Source organism: Artemia franciscana, chromosome 10 (genome assembly GCF_032884065.1).
Source record: "Artemia franciscana chromosome 10, ASM3288406v1, whole genome shotgun sequence".
Taxonomy (NCBI): Eukaryota; Metazoa; Arthropoda; class Branchiopoda; order Anostraca; family Artemiidae; genus Artemia; species Artemia franciscana.
The window spans coordinates 6,854,166-6,870,913 of NC_088872.1; the positions used below are offsets into that span (position 1 = coordinate 6,854,166).

At 35.1% G+C, this 16,748-nt stretch overlaps 1 protein-coding gene and 1 non-coding gene across 3 annotated transcripts in view; one reads left to right on the forward strand and one right to left on the reverse strand.

The window, feature by feature from the left end:
• The window catches only part of LOC136031714 (uncharacterized), a 144,832-nt gene that overhangs the window by 117,016 nt on the left and 11,068 nt on the right, over positions 1-16,748 (reverse strand). For both annotated transcript variants that reach the window (XM_065711419.1, XM_065711417.1), the window contains exons 2-4: positions 16,425-16,597; positions 8,227-8,360; positions 2,735-2,853 (exon numbers count right to left, since the gene is read on the reverse strand). In XM_065711419.1, coding sequence (XP_065567491.1) covers positions 2,735-2,853; positions 8,227-8,360; positions 16,425-16,597 — 426 coding nt within the window. The remainder of the gene's footprint in view (positions 1-2,734; positions 2,854-8,226; positions 8,361-16,424; positions 16,598-16,748) is intronic.
• On the forward strand, positions 1,960-2,065 carry LOC136032528 (U6 spliceosomal RNA). Its single transcript, XR_010618739.1, has one exon. It is a non-coding gene; the product is annotated as a U6 spliceosomal RNA (small nuclear RNA).

Below are 16,748 nucleotides of genomic sequence, written 5' to 3' on the forward strand. Positions count from 1 at the left end.
TAGTTTTTAGACCTAGAAAGTGAAGCTGAACTTGACCAGTAAAATTCACAGAGGCACAGAGGCATAATATGTGTGGGAAAGAGGCACAAAAAATGAGCATACTTAATATGCTCATTGCTCCCCTGACCTAACAAAAATTTTGTTCTTTGAATGTCCACGTCTCACAAATTAAAATGTTTGCCAACGAGACACTACCTTTTCTGTCAAAATATTTTTTGCTTTCTTCTTACCGTAAAGTTTATAATCGCAATGCAAATTACCCACTAACAAGGGCATATCCAGGATTTTTCCTTGTGGTGGGGAGGGGGTACAATGAAAACTTGTTTTTTGTCCAATTTTTACGAATTGGACAAAAAATTTTGTGTATGAGGGGGGATCCCCGTAACCTCCTTCCTGAATACGGCCTTGCCCACTGATCTTCGAAAACACAACCATCTTTGCCTAGTCTTTTTAACGCAGTCCGAATTTTTTGTTGCCATTAAACCAACTATTTCAATTTTTATGCAGGAACATTTTATGGCAATGCAAATTTTTTTTTATACCCAGGAGTTAGAAAGTCGACCACACATGGCACACACACAGGATATACATAATTTTTGGAATTTGGTTTTTACCATAGAAAAATAAGGAGAACCAAACTACATGTAAAGGCCCATTCACTATAAAGTTTATTTTATCAGCTGGATATGACCACTTCAGAAAAAGAAGTTTGACAATATATACATAAATTCCCTCAGCTTTTTCTATACACAACTGAAGCTCGATGAAAAAAAAACAACAAGAAAAGAGAAACGGAAAGAAACTCACCGTTGATAAACTTATGTTGTTATTTTTATTATTGAGGAGCTTTTTTTTCACCTTTTAGCTGTTTCTAGCATGGGTTGACTTTTTAGCCACCTTTATTATTTTTTTGTTTTCCCCCTTATTAATCAAGGCTTCCAGATATGAAGCAAAAAGTCTCAGTTTTACTAGCTTTATATTATATATACAAAATATTTGTTTTCCTCGATTTTGATTAAAACTTGAATCCAATAATTTAATTTCATTTTCTTTTGATTTCAATATAAAATATTGAAATTTTCACTTTCCACGGGGTTGCCAATTCTAAATCTGCTTATTTACGTTTAGGAACACCGCTTGTTTTACCTGTGGAACACTTGGCGCCACATGTAGGTAAACTTCATCTGCACTGCATCTTCTGGCACACACACAGGGTATACACTTTTTGGAAGTGGGTACCCCCTTGCATTTTTTAACTAAGGTTGTGAGTGAAGAAAAAGGAATATAACTTCTTCTGAAAAAAAAACCTCTGAGAACTAAATAAAATAGTAGAAAACAGGATCTTGAATTAATACAGGTTGGTTAGCTTGAGGGGATAGGCCGCAAACCTAAGTTTTATTGATATAAAGGTGCTTATGTATTAAAGCGACCCTACTCAAGAAGTTTGGTCTGATCTGTCTGTGCAAAACCGGTTTGTCTGTCTGCATTCGGTGACAATCAGTTTTGGCGCTTTGAGATAAACTGCTACGTAGGCATATAATTAAATATTTATTATTGAGAGTTCGTATTTTGGTTAGGTATTTAATATAACGCGTTCTGAGGGGCCTGATTTTCCCTAATTCTTTGTTGTAGTCTACAGAATTTTGTTATAAATTTATATCTTCATCATATTTAGGTATATTTCATTAGAATTAACCTATCTTCACTTACTGAGTGGGCTAAATATTGCACAAGTGCCGTTTTGCACAAACTACCGCAACTGCCTTAGAATTCGAATGTCAATGAACAACAAAAAACTAAAATTATCTTAGTTCATGTGATAGAGCTAATTTTCCACTTTGCAAAATTTTGATTTTCAAGCAAACCGCTATACTAAATTAGCATTTACTGCTGAAAAGTATTTAACAAGTTTTCCAGGTTGTTTCCAGGTATATATACAAACTTGGTCACTTACTTAGTGTCTTCCTTCGGGAAGACATATACTAAAATTGGAACGATACAGAGAAGATTAGCATGGCCCCTGCGCAAGGATGACACGCAAAATCGTGAAGCGTTCCACATTTTTTTAAATTCTATTTTAATTTTCAGAGATTGTTTTCTTTTTGTCAAATAGTTTTAATAGCCAGAAATCTATCTTATATCGACACTCAGTTTTAATTCTTAGTCAAAATTTTGGAGTCAAGGCTTAGTATGGTAAGTCGGCCCATACAGAGGTATGAATCCATAAAACTTAAGGGGGTTATGTGGGCAAAGTATATTTTTCAAATATCTAAGGGAGAAATTTGAGGCTTTCAATGTGTGCTTTGGAAAACATTGCTAAATCGTGTCGCAATGTGAATTTTAAAGGAAAAATAATAAAAAATGTGAGTGTTTTTCACAAGATGGAGCACAAAAGGTGAGATATTACAGAAAAGATCTATCAAAGTCTATCAAGGCCCTCTCTTGAACATTTTCCTTGTCAGGCCTATCTCCTCCGAGCAAGTCTAATTATATTTATTACAGAGCAACATTGAGAAATGAACATAATATATGACCACGTTTCGGACGAAGTAAAATCCGGATATACAAGCGAAAGTTGGCTCTCCTCTGAAAGTCTGAACACCCATGATACCCATGGTATTTTATTCTGACCAGACACTAATTTAAAGAGCAATGAACCATATTTTCCCATTCATGTTTTTTTTTATTAAATTTTGGCAGCCGCAACTTTCCACGACAGCAACAGTATACATACCATATGTTGATACCGATGAGATGCTTCTTTAAATGTTTCCGATTCTCTGTTGAGCAACAATGTGCTAAAGTCATCGCCAGAAATAACTCGTATACTCCCCTCGTAATGTACCGTGTTACCTGAAAATAATGATCGTTAAACTGGATGATAGGTAATTATTTTTTTAATAGCATAATATGTCCCGAGGATTCAAGAAAATGTTTAGGGCGAAAATACGAAAAAATAGGCACGACGATAGTAAGGACACGACAGCATAGCTTTGATAAGTAAGTGTCCTATATTTCTATGATCTGAAAAACAGGATGGTTTATATACGATAAAAAGAACTAAAAATTAAGGTAGGTTTATAAACAAAGCTTTCATTAAATTATTATACTGTAATCTTATGTATACGGGAGGGATAGCGGGTTTGAAACCACTACTCGAAATTCCAGTATGACTTGTAACAACCTAACAAAAATGCATACAAACAAATTTTGATATATTTTTTGAAGTTTGATTGTAACCCTCCCCACCCCCGAGAAGAAGTCCTGGATACAGCCCTGATAGGTATAAATGCAGGAGCGCGATAAGACAGGGGTTGGCAACATTTCATTTAGGTAAGAGACTAGAATTGGTGCTTTTGAAAAGGAAATGTGCTAAGAAAAACAATTCTTATATCGATGCAGAAAAATTGTAGTTAACGAATTTTGAAAGCGATCTACAATACTTCACTCCCAACCCCCTTCCTTCAAAGGTACAAATATAGGGCCCCACATTATATATATACCATGCATTTTGCCATTCACCACTCTTGTTTTAACTCGTGTAGCCGTAAATTGAATCAACGCAAGTGAAATCAAGGTATAGAAAACTTCTGACTTTTATTTACATAATAAACAAAAATATAAACTATTATGGGTATTCACTACGCTAGGAAATATATAACTGCGGCTATTATTTGCATGTTGGGAGGGGGGATAAATCATGGTGGAATCGCATTAGAAATTTGTTAACTAAAATTTTTCTGCATGTAAGGAAGTAAAGATTGCTTTCTTAACATGATTCTCACAACACAACCTGTGCTGCAAAGTTCCGCCACGCTTGTTAAAGTTTCTGCCACACATGAGACAGTTTCTGTCACACCTTCGCCATGCTTTGCATGTACTACCTGGTGTACGTAGTTACTGGAAGTGTAAGCCTCCTCGGTTCTTTCAGCAACTTTAATCCTAATTACGTTCTAGGTAACGAAGCTATACTTCAAGTTCAAGGGGGTTGTGTATTTGTCCCCCTTTGTCCTTGAATCTATATGAACCAAATTCAATATAATTTTGATGAGGATATTACTATGAGAACATTTGAAGTGCTTCAATTTATTGCCATTACACCTAGCCATTGCAATTCAGATCACATTGATAAAAAATATAATTTGTCTTTTCCCAGTATCACTCACATATTGGCATTGTCTTTTTGGACACCTGTCAATATAAATCATATTTTAAAATTCAAATACGCTAATCTGAATGGTTGAAGAGGAAAATTTCTTTCAGTAATCCCAATCTAGATGGGACTATTCTGTTCAACATTTCGCAGAAATCATGTTGATGAAAGTGTGCGGCTATTAAAAGGAGCCGCAGTGGGCCTGTGCTCCTTAGATTTTTTTGCTACCCATTCTGTATTTTGAAAAGTACCTTTTGCGGGGGTCTAAACAAATGAAAAATTTCTTCCCTTAGATATTAACAATAATTCTCCCCTCCCCAATTTTATTGAATTGAAAACTTTGGTTGATACCAAATAAAAATTTTATTTTCGATGTTTTTTTTTCGAGTAAAGCTAAGCAACATGGAAGGTAATGTTTTAGATAGTTTGATTCCGGTTGATTTTACTACCCTATAACTGACTTTTGGATGGTTGGATATGTTAGAAAAATACTCTTCCTATCCACTAAAACGAGGCAAAAAAAACTCCAAAATAAAATCTAATATTCATCCCTGCTATTTGCACCCAAAGTTTACCTCATTTTGTTTTTGACAGTAATTTCCAAATAGAAAAAATAAACTATAGCAAATTCCCCCTCCCCTATGACAGGGGGTAGTTGAGCTAGACTTTAATCTTTCACTAGCCCTCTCTTGTTATTATTTAGCACAAAACCCGAGTAATTACTGTGCACAATAGAAAAGAAAGAACAAAAAAAAAATAATCCATAACAAATAAATAAAAAGTATAATCAAACAAATGAAAAATAATATCAAGGCATATTAAAGTAATACACAGACTCTCAACTATATACCGTGCACAAGAACAGAGTTCTAATGAATACTCACTGCCGTTTTATTATATTTAATTTAGTGACACTACAGCTTCCTCAAGGTCAGCCACCTCGAACCATTGAAACGTTCTTGAAGGTCGGATCCATCGAAGAGTTCAAGCGGTTATTTAGGAGACCTGAAAAACTATTTATTTTCCCCTGAGGGATTTTTTCTGTCATCCGACTGAATAGAAATCTTCCAACAAAAGATCGGACAAAATATTACATGTGAGGAAGGGCGGATAAAAAAATACTTCTTCCCCCCTGCATTCTCGTGGACTAGCGCCCCTGTCATGCCGCAGTCTCTATTGTGGTAACTTCATTAGTACAAGATTTCATCCAACCTTAGTTTCCCAGAGGAGCAAACTAGCATACCGAAGATATGGAAATCCATTTCCAAGTGCTAAACGTTCTTCGTTTGATGTTCGGAACAGGTCTTAATTATATGGGTCTTGCTATATAACAGTAACACCAATTCGGAATGATGCAACCATTTGGCAAATATAGTTTATGAGGATATAGAACATTGTCGGGTATTATCTCTTGGTTGAAAACAACATCTCTGAGACCATCAAACTGGAAGCAGAAACATTATGCGTCTCTGCATAATATCAGCTGTCAAAGAGTTTGTTTTTTCCATCAGAGAAATGGAATTACCTAACCTTGCCGTTTCTTTCATTACTAGGATTGAGTTAGATCAATCTTGGAGAATACACTTTGACTCTGGCTTCTGTCATCTTGATGATGGAGAAGAGAGTTGGGTAAACGTCCTCCGAATTACTGCTAAGATATGAGCGCTATAATTGCGGCGTCGGTCATGTGCAGAAGCTTATTGAGGCTATCCTTCCATCTAGCTCACGGTCTGCTCTACGAGCAAGACCGACTGTGGACTATGGTTCTTGTGCTGTGTGCTGCCGCAGCATATTATTCAGCACATAGACACTTATATGTTGCATGTGCAGATTAAATTGATTTTATTCTTTTGTCGATGGGCTTACATTTCTGTTAATTTTTCTTAGTAATTTTTCCTTCGGTTAAACTTTAAGAAAATACATCCTTTTAACAATAGTTACTATGGTAGTTGACAACAGTTATATTGTTAAAATATTATCACCAGCTTACGATTGTCCATTTTGAATTTTAAGATATATTGTGCTTTTGTAATACAGTCTGAATATTAAACAAGTAACACGAGGCTATATACTATCATTAGTTCCTATTTTGCTTTAATTTGTTATAAAGTATTTGTGATACATACAGACCCCATTAGCAATGAAGTTTACAAAGTAGTCATCCGAAAAAAAATTTATTCACCCTTGGGCTAAGGGGTTGAAGTCATATACTATTTCGAATAGCGCACTTCGTGGAACAAGGAAGTACACAAGCCATAGAAGATTCGGTGGTAGGCGCACGACTCTGTTTTAACTTGGGAGGCATGGCTAGGCCTTTAGTTTGAAGTCCCAAGGTCACGACTCCCAAACTTTTGATAACAAAGTTACTTCTCTTTAAAGGGCTCACTCCTGTCAGGGCTACACACAGCAGGGAATATAATTCTCCGCCGGAACCACCTCAAACAGAACTTAGTTCAATGAAATGTAGCCATGTGGAATAACCTTCCAGCAGATGTTGAATGCAAAAACTATTCTTGAATGCTTCATAAGATGGAATAATATACATTTTACAATGGAATATGATCATTCTTAGGACTAGCAGCATATCGTCGGGTGGCAATGCCTTTGAAACATGCTTAAAATAGCTTTAAATTGAAATCGTCAACCTTAATTACTTGAAAATATAAGTAGTTTTGAAATGTTGGATAGGTCCCTTTATGATAAATTTCAGTGTCCCACTAATCCCACTAACGGCGACGAAAAAAAGGAGAACACAAAAAGGAGATACTTCAGTGTTTCCCTTATTAAAAGTGATTTTTCTTGTTACTCAAGGTGGGGGACAGTAATTCTCTCACTCTCATATTGTAAAACTTGCCTATATCAGCCTTACAATTAATTTCAGTGTCCTACTAGCGGCAACAAAAAAAGGAGAATATAAAAAGGAGATACTTCAATTCTTCCCTTACAAAAAAGTAATTTTCCTTGTTGCTCAAGATGGGGAACTGTAATTCTCTCACTCTCATATTGTAAAATTAAACAAAAAAAAAACAAGTTTTATTAAATGAAAGTAAGGAGCGACATTAAAACGAACAGAAATTACTCCGTATATGAAAGGGGCTTTTCCTCCTCTACGCCCCGCTCTTTACGCCTAAAGTTTAACTCTTTCTCTTAACTCAACATTTTAAAACAGTAAAAATCAGTAGGACCACTGGGTCGATACGATCACCCCTGGGGAAAAAAAACAAACAAAAAAACAAATAAACACCCATCCGTGATCTGTATTCTGGCAAAAAATTCGAAATTCCACAATTTTATAGATAGAGGTTTGAAACTTCTACAATAAGGTTCTCTGATACACTGAATCTGATCGTGTGATTTTCGTTAAGATCGTATGACCTTTGGGGGGTGTTTCCCCCTATTTTCTAAAATGAGGCAAATTTTCTCAGGCTCGTAACTTGTGAGGGGTAAGACTAATATCTTGATGGAGCTTATATATTTAAAACCAGCATTAAAATGCGATTCTTTTGATGTAACTATTGGTATCAAAATTCCATTTTTTAGAGTTTCGGTTATTATTGAGCCGGGTCGCTCCTTACTACAGTTCGTTGCCACGAACTGTTTGAAAAACTTCTCTACATCAGCCTTAGAAATAATTTCAGTACCTCCCCCCCACTTGCGACAGGAAAAGGAGATATGTAATTGCTTATGAAAAAGTGAATTTCCTTGCTGCTGAAAACAGGGGGGGGGGGTATTTTTGTACATTCTGACCCTCAGATTTTCAGAAACGTGTGAAACATGTTAGACGGGTATTGGCTAAAAATGGAAAGGCATCTAATTTTAAAGATAATAACAAATATGATATTCTCGCTCTTATGTTTGAGCGTAAGGCTTGAGTATAAAAGCTTAAGCGTAATTCTTTTATATGGGACTCTTGGCTATGATGACTGCAGTTTTCATTTCGATACAACCCGATTTTCAAGGGATTATGCAGACTTAATAATCATTGTTATTTGCAAACAGCAAAACCTTAGAGCCATTGAGGTAAGCTGAATGCTGAAAAAAATACCTGCCTCTAAAAGACAAACTTTTCTTACCATGAACTGAATCAACGTTTGTTGTTAAAATTCCAAGATATGCAGCGAAGCTTATTACTGCTATGACTGATAAAAGTATAAATGAGACGATAATTCCAAGGAATATTCGACAGAATGTCTTTCGCTTCCTGTGCCTAGAAAAAAAGATATAATATAAAAATTGAAAAAATAATAATATGAAAATAGAACAGAAAATGGAAACAATAAATACAAGACATGTAAAAAATAAGAACCGTGAAATAGAATAAAAAACAAGGTTATTTACGAACAAAAGAAGAAGAAGAAAAAATCACTAGTGGCTAGCCAAAGTGAGGAGTATCAAAAAGCTGTAAAATAATCAGTGAATTGAGGACAGACAAAAAAAAAAAAAAAAAAACAGCCGAAGAATGCACAGCCTGCTTGTCCAAATACAGGAAACACAAGATAATTGAGGTGGAAAATGAATTGACATGTTAATGTAAACATTCTGGTAGGTAAATTTTCTAAATATTTAGTTGACGGGATAGTTATATACATTCTGTCATCTGACACACCGAAAATTTAAAAAAAAATCGACAAACTTTCTGAATTGGGTTTTAACAGTTACATTAACTTGGTATTTAGCTTAACACTTTTCAAATTTAAAAATTCTATGATTGTTTTACATGCGGCCAAAACTTTGCTTTCTCAGGGAAATTGTCGGGGGAAATTTCCCGCCAGGGAGTGGAGGAGAATTGTCAGGGGGTAAGTTTTGTGGGGGTATTTTCCATTTCAAAATAGATTTGATTTGCGTACCTTTTTCTGACTCTTTGCATATATAATCAAAATAAATTAACAGGGCGATTAGTATGAACACAGGGTAGAGGACAACTATATTCCTGATTACCTCTATTGTAAAAAGCATGATGTTCGACATAAATTGATATTTTTGTTTATCAAAACGGAGCATTATTACGTTTTTCTGTTTATGGACTTGGTTCTTCAATGAAGAGGGTTACTGGGGGAGAGTTTTCCGTAGGGGAAATTTTCCGCGGGGAGTTGTCGTAGAATTTTTTTCTGTTGACATGCAGCAACGCGTGACGGGCAAGCTAGTAATGACCATTGAGAAAAAAAAATTATTTGACTTACTGTCTGACTACAAAGCGCAATTATACTCGAGGGAAGGATGTAGCCTAGCTGTTACATTTTTGCAGTGTTTTTGAACTATAGCACCAGCTTACTGGTCATGATTTTCATGAGTGCATTCGAATTACAATCGGTCTCGCTTTTGGACTTGTTTTTTCAACATGAAAAAAATCATTTTTTTATTGGAAAAAGAATTTTTCTGTTCTAGGCGTTTTTAATATCTAATACAGCTTTACACGGACTTCCACCGGCGGATGATTGCCTATATTAGCCTTAGAATTGATTTCAGTGCCCCACTAGCGGCGACAGAAAAAGGAGAATACAAAAAGGAGATAGTTCAGTGTTTCCATTACGAAATTGAATAAAAAAACAAGGTTTTTTAAATGAAAGTAAGGAGCGACATTAAAACTTAAAACGAACAGAAATTACTCCGTATATGAAAGGGGCTTTTCCTCCTCAACGCCTCTCTCTTTACGCTAAAGTTTGACTCTTTCTCTACTTCTTAAAACAGTAAAAAACTTTAGCGTAAAGAGCGGGGCGTTGATCACTAGCTTGCTTACTTTTATTTTTAAAAATCTTATTTTTTTTATTTGATTTCTGGACGTTTTTAATTAATGCATGTTTTGATCTTGGCTCTTCGCACATAAATAATTAAAAAGCAATTTGTATATTTTTTTTTTTTTTTTGCTAAATGGCTTTCTCACAGTTTTAATCGGAAGATTTTGAGAAAAAAGTAGCGAGGGAAGAAAGGCTGCCCTCCAATTTTATGATTACTTAAAAAGGCAACTAGAAATTTTAATTTTTTACGAGCATTTTCATTAGTAAAAAATATACGTAATTTGTGAATTAACTTACGTAACGAGCTTCTATATTCTTATGTTTTTATTGCGTATATGAGGGTGTTCACTCCTCGTCGATACCTCGCTCTTTACACTAAAGCTTAAATTCTGTCCCAATTCCTTAAGAATGACCCTTGAATCACAAAGGCCGTAGAATAAATAGTTGAAATTATTAAAAATACTTTAGCGTAAAGAGCGAGGTATTACGAGAAGTTAAACCCCTCATATGCGTAATAATTTCTGCTCATTTCAAGCTTTAATGCTGCTCCTCACTTTCAGTAGAAAAAAACTTTTCATATTTATTTTTTCATTTTTTTAAATAATGCTAAAAAAATCCTGCGCCCCCTTCATTGAAAGTCTCTTCCCCCATGAGAAGTTTTTCCATGAAAAGATCCTCCCACGTGACCCCCCCCCCACCTCAAGTCAACCTCCCAAACCAAAAAATCCCCCTGAAACGTCCGTACACTTCACAGTAACCATTACTATATTTAAACACAGGTCAAAGTTTGTAACTTGCAACCCCTCCCACGGGGACTGCGGGGGAGTAAGTCGGGGGAATTAGGAGAAGGTGAGCCCCTCATATGCGTAATAATTTCTGTTCGTTTTAAGTTTTAATACTGCTTCTTACTTCCAGTTGAAAAAAAAATTCATATTTATTTTTTCGTTTTTTTTTAATAATGCTTGAAAATCCTGCGCTCCCTTCCTGGAAATTTTCTTCCCCCATGACAAATTCATTTGTCATGGGACAAATTCATGACAACATTTTGTAGATAGGAGCTTGAAACTTCTACAATAGGGTTCTCTGATACGCTGAATCTGATGGTGTGATTTCGTTAAGATTCTATGACTTTTAGGGGGTGTTTCCCCCTATTTGCTAAAATAAGGCAAATTTTCTCAGGCTCGGAACTTTTGATGGGTAAGACTAAACGTTATGTAACTTATATATTTAAAATCAGCATTAAAATGCGATTCTTTTGATGTAGCTATTGGTATCAAAATTACATTTTTTAGAGTTTTGGCTACTATTGAGCCGGGTCGCTCCTTACTACAGTTCATTACAACGAACTGTTTGAAAGTGATTTTTCTTGTTAGTAAAAGGGCGTGTAGGAAAGCGAAAAGGACATGCTATTCTTCATTTCTTTGAGTGAATTAACCACTAAATAATTTTTCCGTGACTTGAAAATTAGTGCTTATACCAAATACAAAAGGGCTGTGCAGTGTCCTGTGCATCCGGTACTGCCATCCAATGAAAGCAAATAATATAAAAATTCCTTACTTACATCGAGAAGTTGTGGCATTAAAATATCACCTATTTTTTTTTTATTCTGCAGTCTGACAAAACTGCAATCTGACTAAAGTCCTCAACAATCAAACAGTTCGTGGTAACGAACTGTAGTAAGGAGCTACCCACTCAATAGTAAATAAAACTCTAAAAAACGGAATTTTGATATTAATAGATCGATCAAAAGAATCGGATTTTTATGCTGATTTTAAAAATATAAGTTTCATCAAATTTAATCTGAACTATCAAAAGTTACGAGCCTGGGAAAATTTGTCTTATTTTGGTAAATAGGGGGAAACACCCCCTGAAAGGTCATAGAGTCTGTCTTATTTTTTAATACTTAATACAGCTAATAATACCTAATAATACCTAAAATGAACAGAAATTACTTCGTATATGAAAGGGGCTGTTCCCTCCTCAACGGCCCGCTCTTTACGCTAAAGTTTTTTACTATTTTAAAAAGTATAGTTGAGAGAAAGAATCAAACTTTAGCGTAAGGAGCGGGTCGTTGAGGAGGGAACAACCCCTTTCATATACGGAGTAATTTCTGTTCGTTTTAAGTTTTAATGTCGCTCCTTACTTTCAGTAAAAAAAACTAATTTTTTTTTTATTTAATCTCAACATAAAACCAAACTCAAGGCAGTCCTTATTTTGTAATTTTGGTTGAGTGGGAATGCAGTTACGATGGAAATACTTGGGAAATTTAACGGTAATATAAATCAATCAAACAAAAAGATTGACACTAGATCGCAACAGATGCCTCTTAAGGGGCCACATAATATGCTCTGGTAGGAAAAATGCAGTCTGGGGGCCAGGGGCGTAGCTCTAGCATTTTATTGGGGGGTAACCACATCCGGAGAGTCAAGGGGCATGGACTATATAACTATTTTCTTCCAAATCATTGGGTCCTTCTCCTTGCCTTCTTCACCCAAACGCCACCGCTGCCACAGACTGAGGTTTGTCCAGTCCTCATCTAAGGTATGGAAAAAAATTGGTATCAAAAGCTCTCTTTCCTTACTCTTATAAAATGGTAAGTTAGTGAGTGAGAAGCTTCTGAGTTTCTTGAGAATTTTTTCTCAACGTGAGATTTTGCTGGCAGAGAGCCAGCCACTGAAAGTTGCAACCGGGATAAAATGTACGGTAAAGTTCCAACACCGGAAATCCATTCTAACATTTTTCACCGGGTTTCCGCATAGTATAGGTAGCAGCTCTGAGCAATCATTTCACCTCTCTGGAAGATGGAACAATCTCAACTCTAAAAACTGTGTTCAACACTAAAGGGCGAAAGGGACGCACTGTTTTTCCCATTGAAAAAAAAAATGTAGGCAGAAAAAAATTTCTGCTAATTTTCACAGAAAAAGCAGCATTTTCTTGGCAAATATTTTTAATTTGGAAAACGTTGTACACTCATAGATGAATATTTATCAGATATTCCTCTATATTTATCAAATATTGAATCCACTTTCATTAGAATTTTTCACTTTAATGCGTCTTTTTTGTTTATATTTGAGTAGGGAGATACATTGTAATTAAATTTTCTCAGGCACCCCTAATCCTAGGAACGGTCCTGGGCCTACTTTGAGCTACAGGGACTTTTAAAACTGAAAATTAAATTTAATGAATAAAGAAAACACAATTATAATTAATACGCTAATTTTCAAGAGAATTAGATAATTGAGATCATTAATCTACTATCCTATGTAATTTAAATAGAAATTTATCTGTAATTCTGTATCTTATATCTTCAAACGAGTGAAAATGACATGACCATTTTCTTAAACGGTCATTGGTATACTAATGCCTATATACTAAATAACTGCTATACTATTAGTGCTATGCTATACTAACTGCTATACTAAATAACTATACCGTTTTCTTTGGTCTACTAACATTTTCTGGCGTGAAAATAAACCGATTTAAAAGGTTACGGTTTTGGAAAAAATCGTTCCCTCCTCCCAGCGCCCCTAAACTATTTTACTTAAATTGTCATAGACTGGAGATGACTGTCAAAATGAAGACTGGCAGTTCGAAAAGGGTGAGTGAATATCAATCGCGAGACTATGCTTAAACGTTCCGACCGGAACGTTCCGATCCGGTTAATTTTATCCTATTTATTTCAAATTCGCACGCAGCCATTATTTAATTAAATCGCTACCTTGCAGGTCGATTGAGCCTTACAGATTGACAGTACAGGTCAATTGAACTTTGAGAACGATCATAGCTAAATATTTAGCTAAAAATATTGCTGTTCTAGACTGGATTATTAGTAAACTAAGTTTATTTTTCCATTGTAGAGTTTAGGGACATAAATTCACGAATTGATTAGGGTGTTTAAAGAAAACACTACGCCAGATGCAGTTTAATGTCCGAAATTCGCTTCACAGAGCGAAGTTCGGTACCCTGATACTGCGATTTACGCGGAAATTTCTCTTTAAAGTAATAACTATTACTTACGGCAAAATTTCTACTTAAATCCTAAAAAAATCCAGAATGACATTCTCAATTATCCAATTGTCTTTCAAACTTTCTATTTTTTTATGACGTCGGCAGCCGTCGCTGCAGGGGCTCTTCATCTTCTTCTTGTAACTCGCTTCTAAAAGACGTTTTAAACGCATTCTGCTCTACATAACTCCATCTTTTTAACTCGTTTTTCTCAGCTCCCCGACTTTTTTTTTGTTTACACATTTATTACTTAGATCAATTTGATATCTGTAGTATGCGAAGCCCCAACCGTTTTGGTCCCTTGTTTTCACTCATACTCACAGATTATAAATTTATATGTTTTTATATATTATATAAAACGCATTTATATATTTTTTATATGTTATAAATTTAAATATTTTTGCATAGAGAAAAAAGTATTTTCTATCTTTAAGAAAAATAGAGTTTAAAAACAAATCTGGAAACCAGTTAAAAAAAGAAAAGAAAATTATATATATTATTTTCTATTCTCCCATGGTAATTTGCCGAAGACCTGAATCTTACCTATTTCCCATACTTTTTTACATAAATGAAGATTTTGCAAATGACACATTTGAAACCAACTCGTCAAGTCACTAGATCCATACTAATAAGCCGCTAAATACTGAATCAGTATTGATAGAAGCGTAAATTTCAATATGCAATTACCGGTTAGCATGTGTTTAGTGGTACATACTAGCCATTTGGCCAGAACAAAGATCAGCACCTTTAGTATTTTTGGTGATAGGTTTCAATTACTACCATTAGCGAGGGGTGACACACCGCCACCTGGCACAGATATTGAAATTCAACGCGTGGCAAACCTTGCCACACGACGGCAAATCGTGCCATACATGGCAAACTTTAGGCGAGACATGGCAATCACCACCTGGCGTGGACGATTTCTTGAAAGTCATCGTCGATCATAGAGTCCGGAAAGTTCTGGATTTCGAAACATATATAGCCCCAAAGTAGCCAAACAAGATTTTTTTACAACTGCAAATATTAATCCTCTCAGCAGCTAATTTGGACAGGTCTAGTTTTACATTATTATAAGAAAATTCTTAAGGCCATTCACAGTGAGATCAGCCAACCAGAAAATTCCACGAAAAATCTTATTGGCTAAAACTAGCACTAGCCAAATTTTGGTATTAGTCAATCTCATTGTGAATGGGCTTTTGGCATTGCAGCACGTTGATGACACAGCATTAACCTAGCTAGTCATAAGAGTAGTCCACAAAACTAAGGATTACTACCCACAAAGTGACAAACAAATTTATAAAAAGTGACAAGCTTTCATCATCAACCATTTACATTTTCATATTTTTAGGAGCTAAATAGACTATTCCGATCCCAAAATTCAGTTAAAAGCTCTCTTAAGGTATCTTACGGCTTGTTATAGTAAGGTGTTCTTCGGTGCTACAGTTAAGTCACTTAACACTTTAACGATTGGCAATTTACATCGACACATTTGTTAAGACTTTGGATGAAAATTTTCACTCAACGGGCAGCATCATTCCCAAAGTGACCACATTTGCCAATATGGTATGGTAATATCAAACTGGTGAAAACACGTATGGTTTAAAAATATCAATAGTTTCCGGTGATAAGATCTAATATTAAAAACTTAATATACAAACTTAGATCCTTATTCTTAATTATTAATATACCTCCACTCGTCAATAATTCTAGTTCATGTAAATAGATACATACAGTACATAGCAAGACCGTATCTAGGGGAGGAGGTTACCGATTTTGAACCTCCTTCGGGAGGTTCAAAACACAGTAAATGCTCTAGCGGAAATTTTCATACGAATCATCGGGCAAAAACCACAACTATGTTTTGGAAAACAACTTTAATTACTAATCATTTCCCAAAATACAGAGTCCAAAAGGCCTTTATTTACTATTAGAAGTACAAAGGACATGAAAAAAAAAAAAAAAAAAAAAAAAAAAAAAAAAAAAAAAAAAAATTCGTCCCTTCGAACAATCTAAGGTCTATTCATGCGTGAAAACTGAAACTTTGAAGGATTTAGGATTTTCTTTTGTTTGTTTCAAAATTATGTTTCTGGGCAGTATCATATTTTTGCCTATGTTGTCCCGTTGAGCAATGAAAATAAATAAGCAAACTGAATGGTTAAAGTTGACAGCTCTTTTTGTCCGTAAAAATTAAAATCTTAACAACATGTTGACCCCCAAAGGCAACCACACTAAAGTTTCTTAAACAGTTTGGTACCACATGTTTTTTTTTTTTTTTTTTTTTTTTTGCTGGTTTTACACCACGTTTCTTTTCTTTACACTCGACACCCGCTACTGCCAAAAAAAGCATTACAACGTACTGGGGAATTTTTATTCCAAATTGAAGTTTTGATTTTTCCTTATTTTTTAAGGCATGAACAGTTGAATAAATGTTCATGTATACAATCCAATCAGCCAAATATAATTCCACTGTCCTAAGTACTTTAAGACCACTCTTCCTACTTAATCGCAAAACGATCACCTAGTTCACTTACTTGTTATGTGAAAGCCTTACAAGGGTTGAATCTGACCCGAACATTGGTGGATATTGAGCTGCGAAAGAATTACTTGAAACACTGGGACAGTAGGTGGAAGCGACATTATTTTGTCCAAAGGGCACGTGCAAAAATTCAGTAGCTGGAGAACTAAGACTGAATGTGTCAGCACTCTGGAAAAAAAGAACCGTTTTCTTAGGAAATAGTTTTAGGAACACAAAAGTTCTAGTCTCTTTAAAATATACCTTAATCAACTAAAATGTTAAAATACTGAATAAAACAAATAAATCTTCATAAGCCACTTTTGGCGCCTAAAGAATTCAT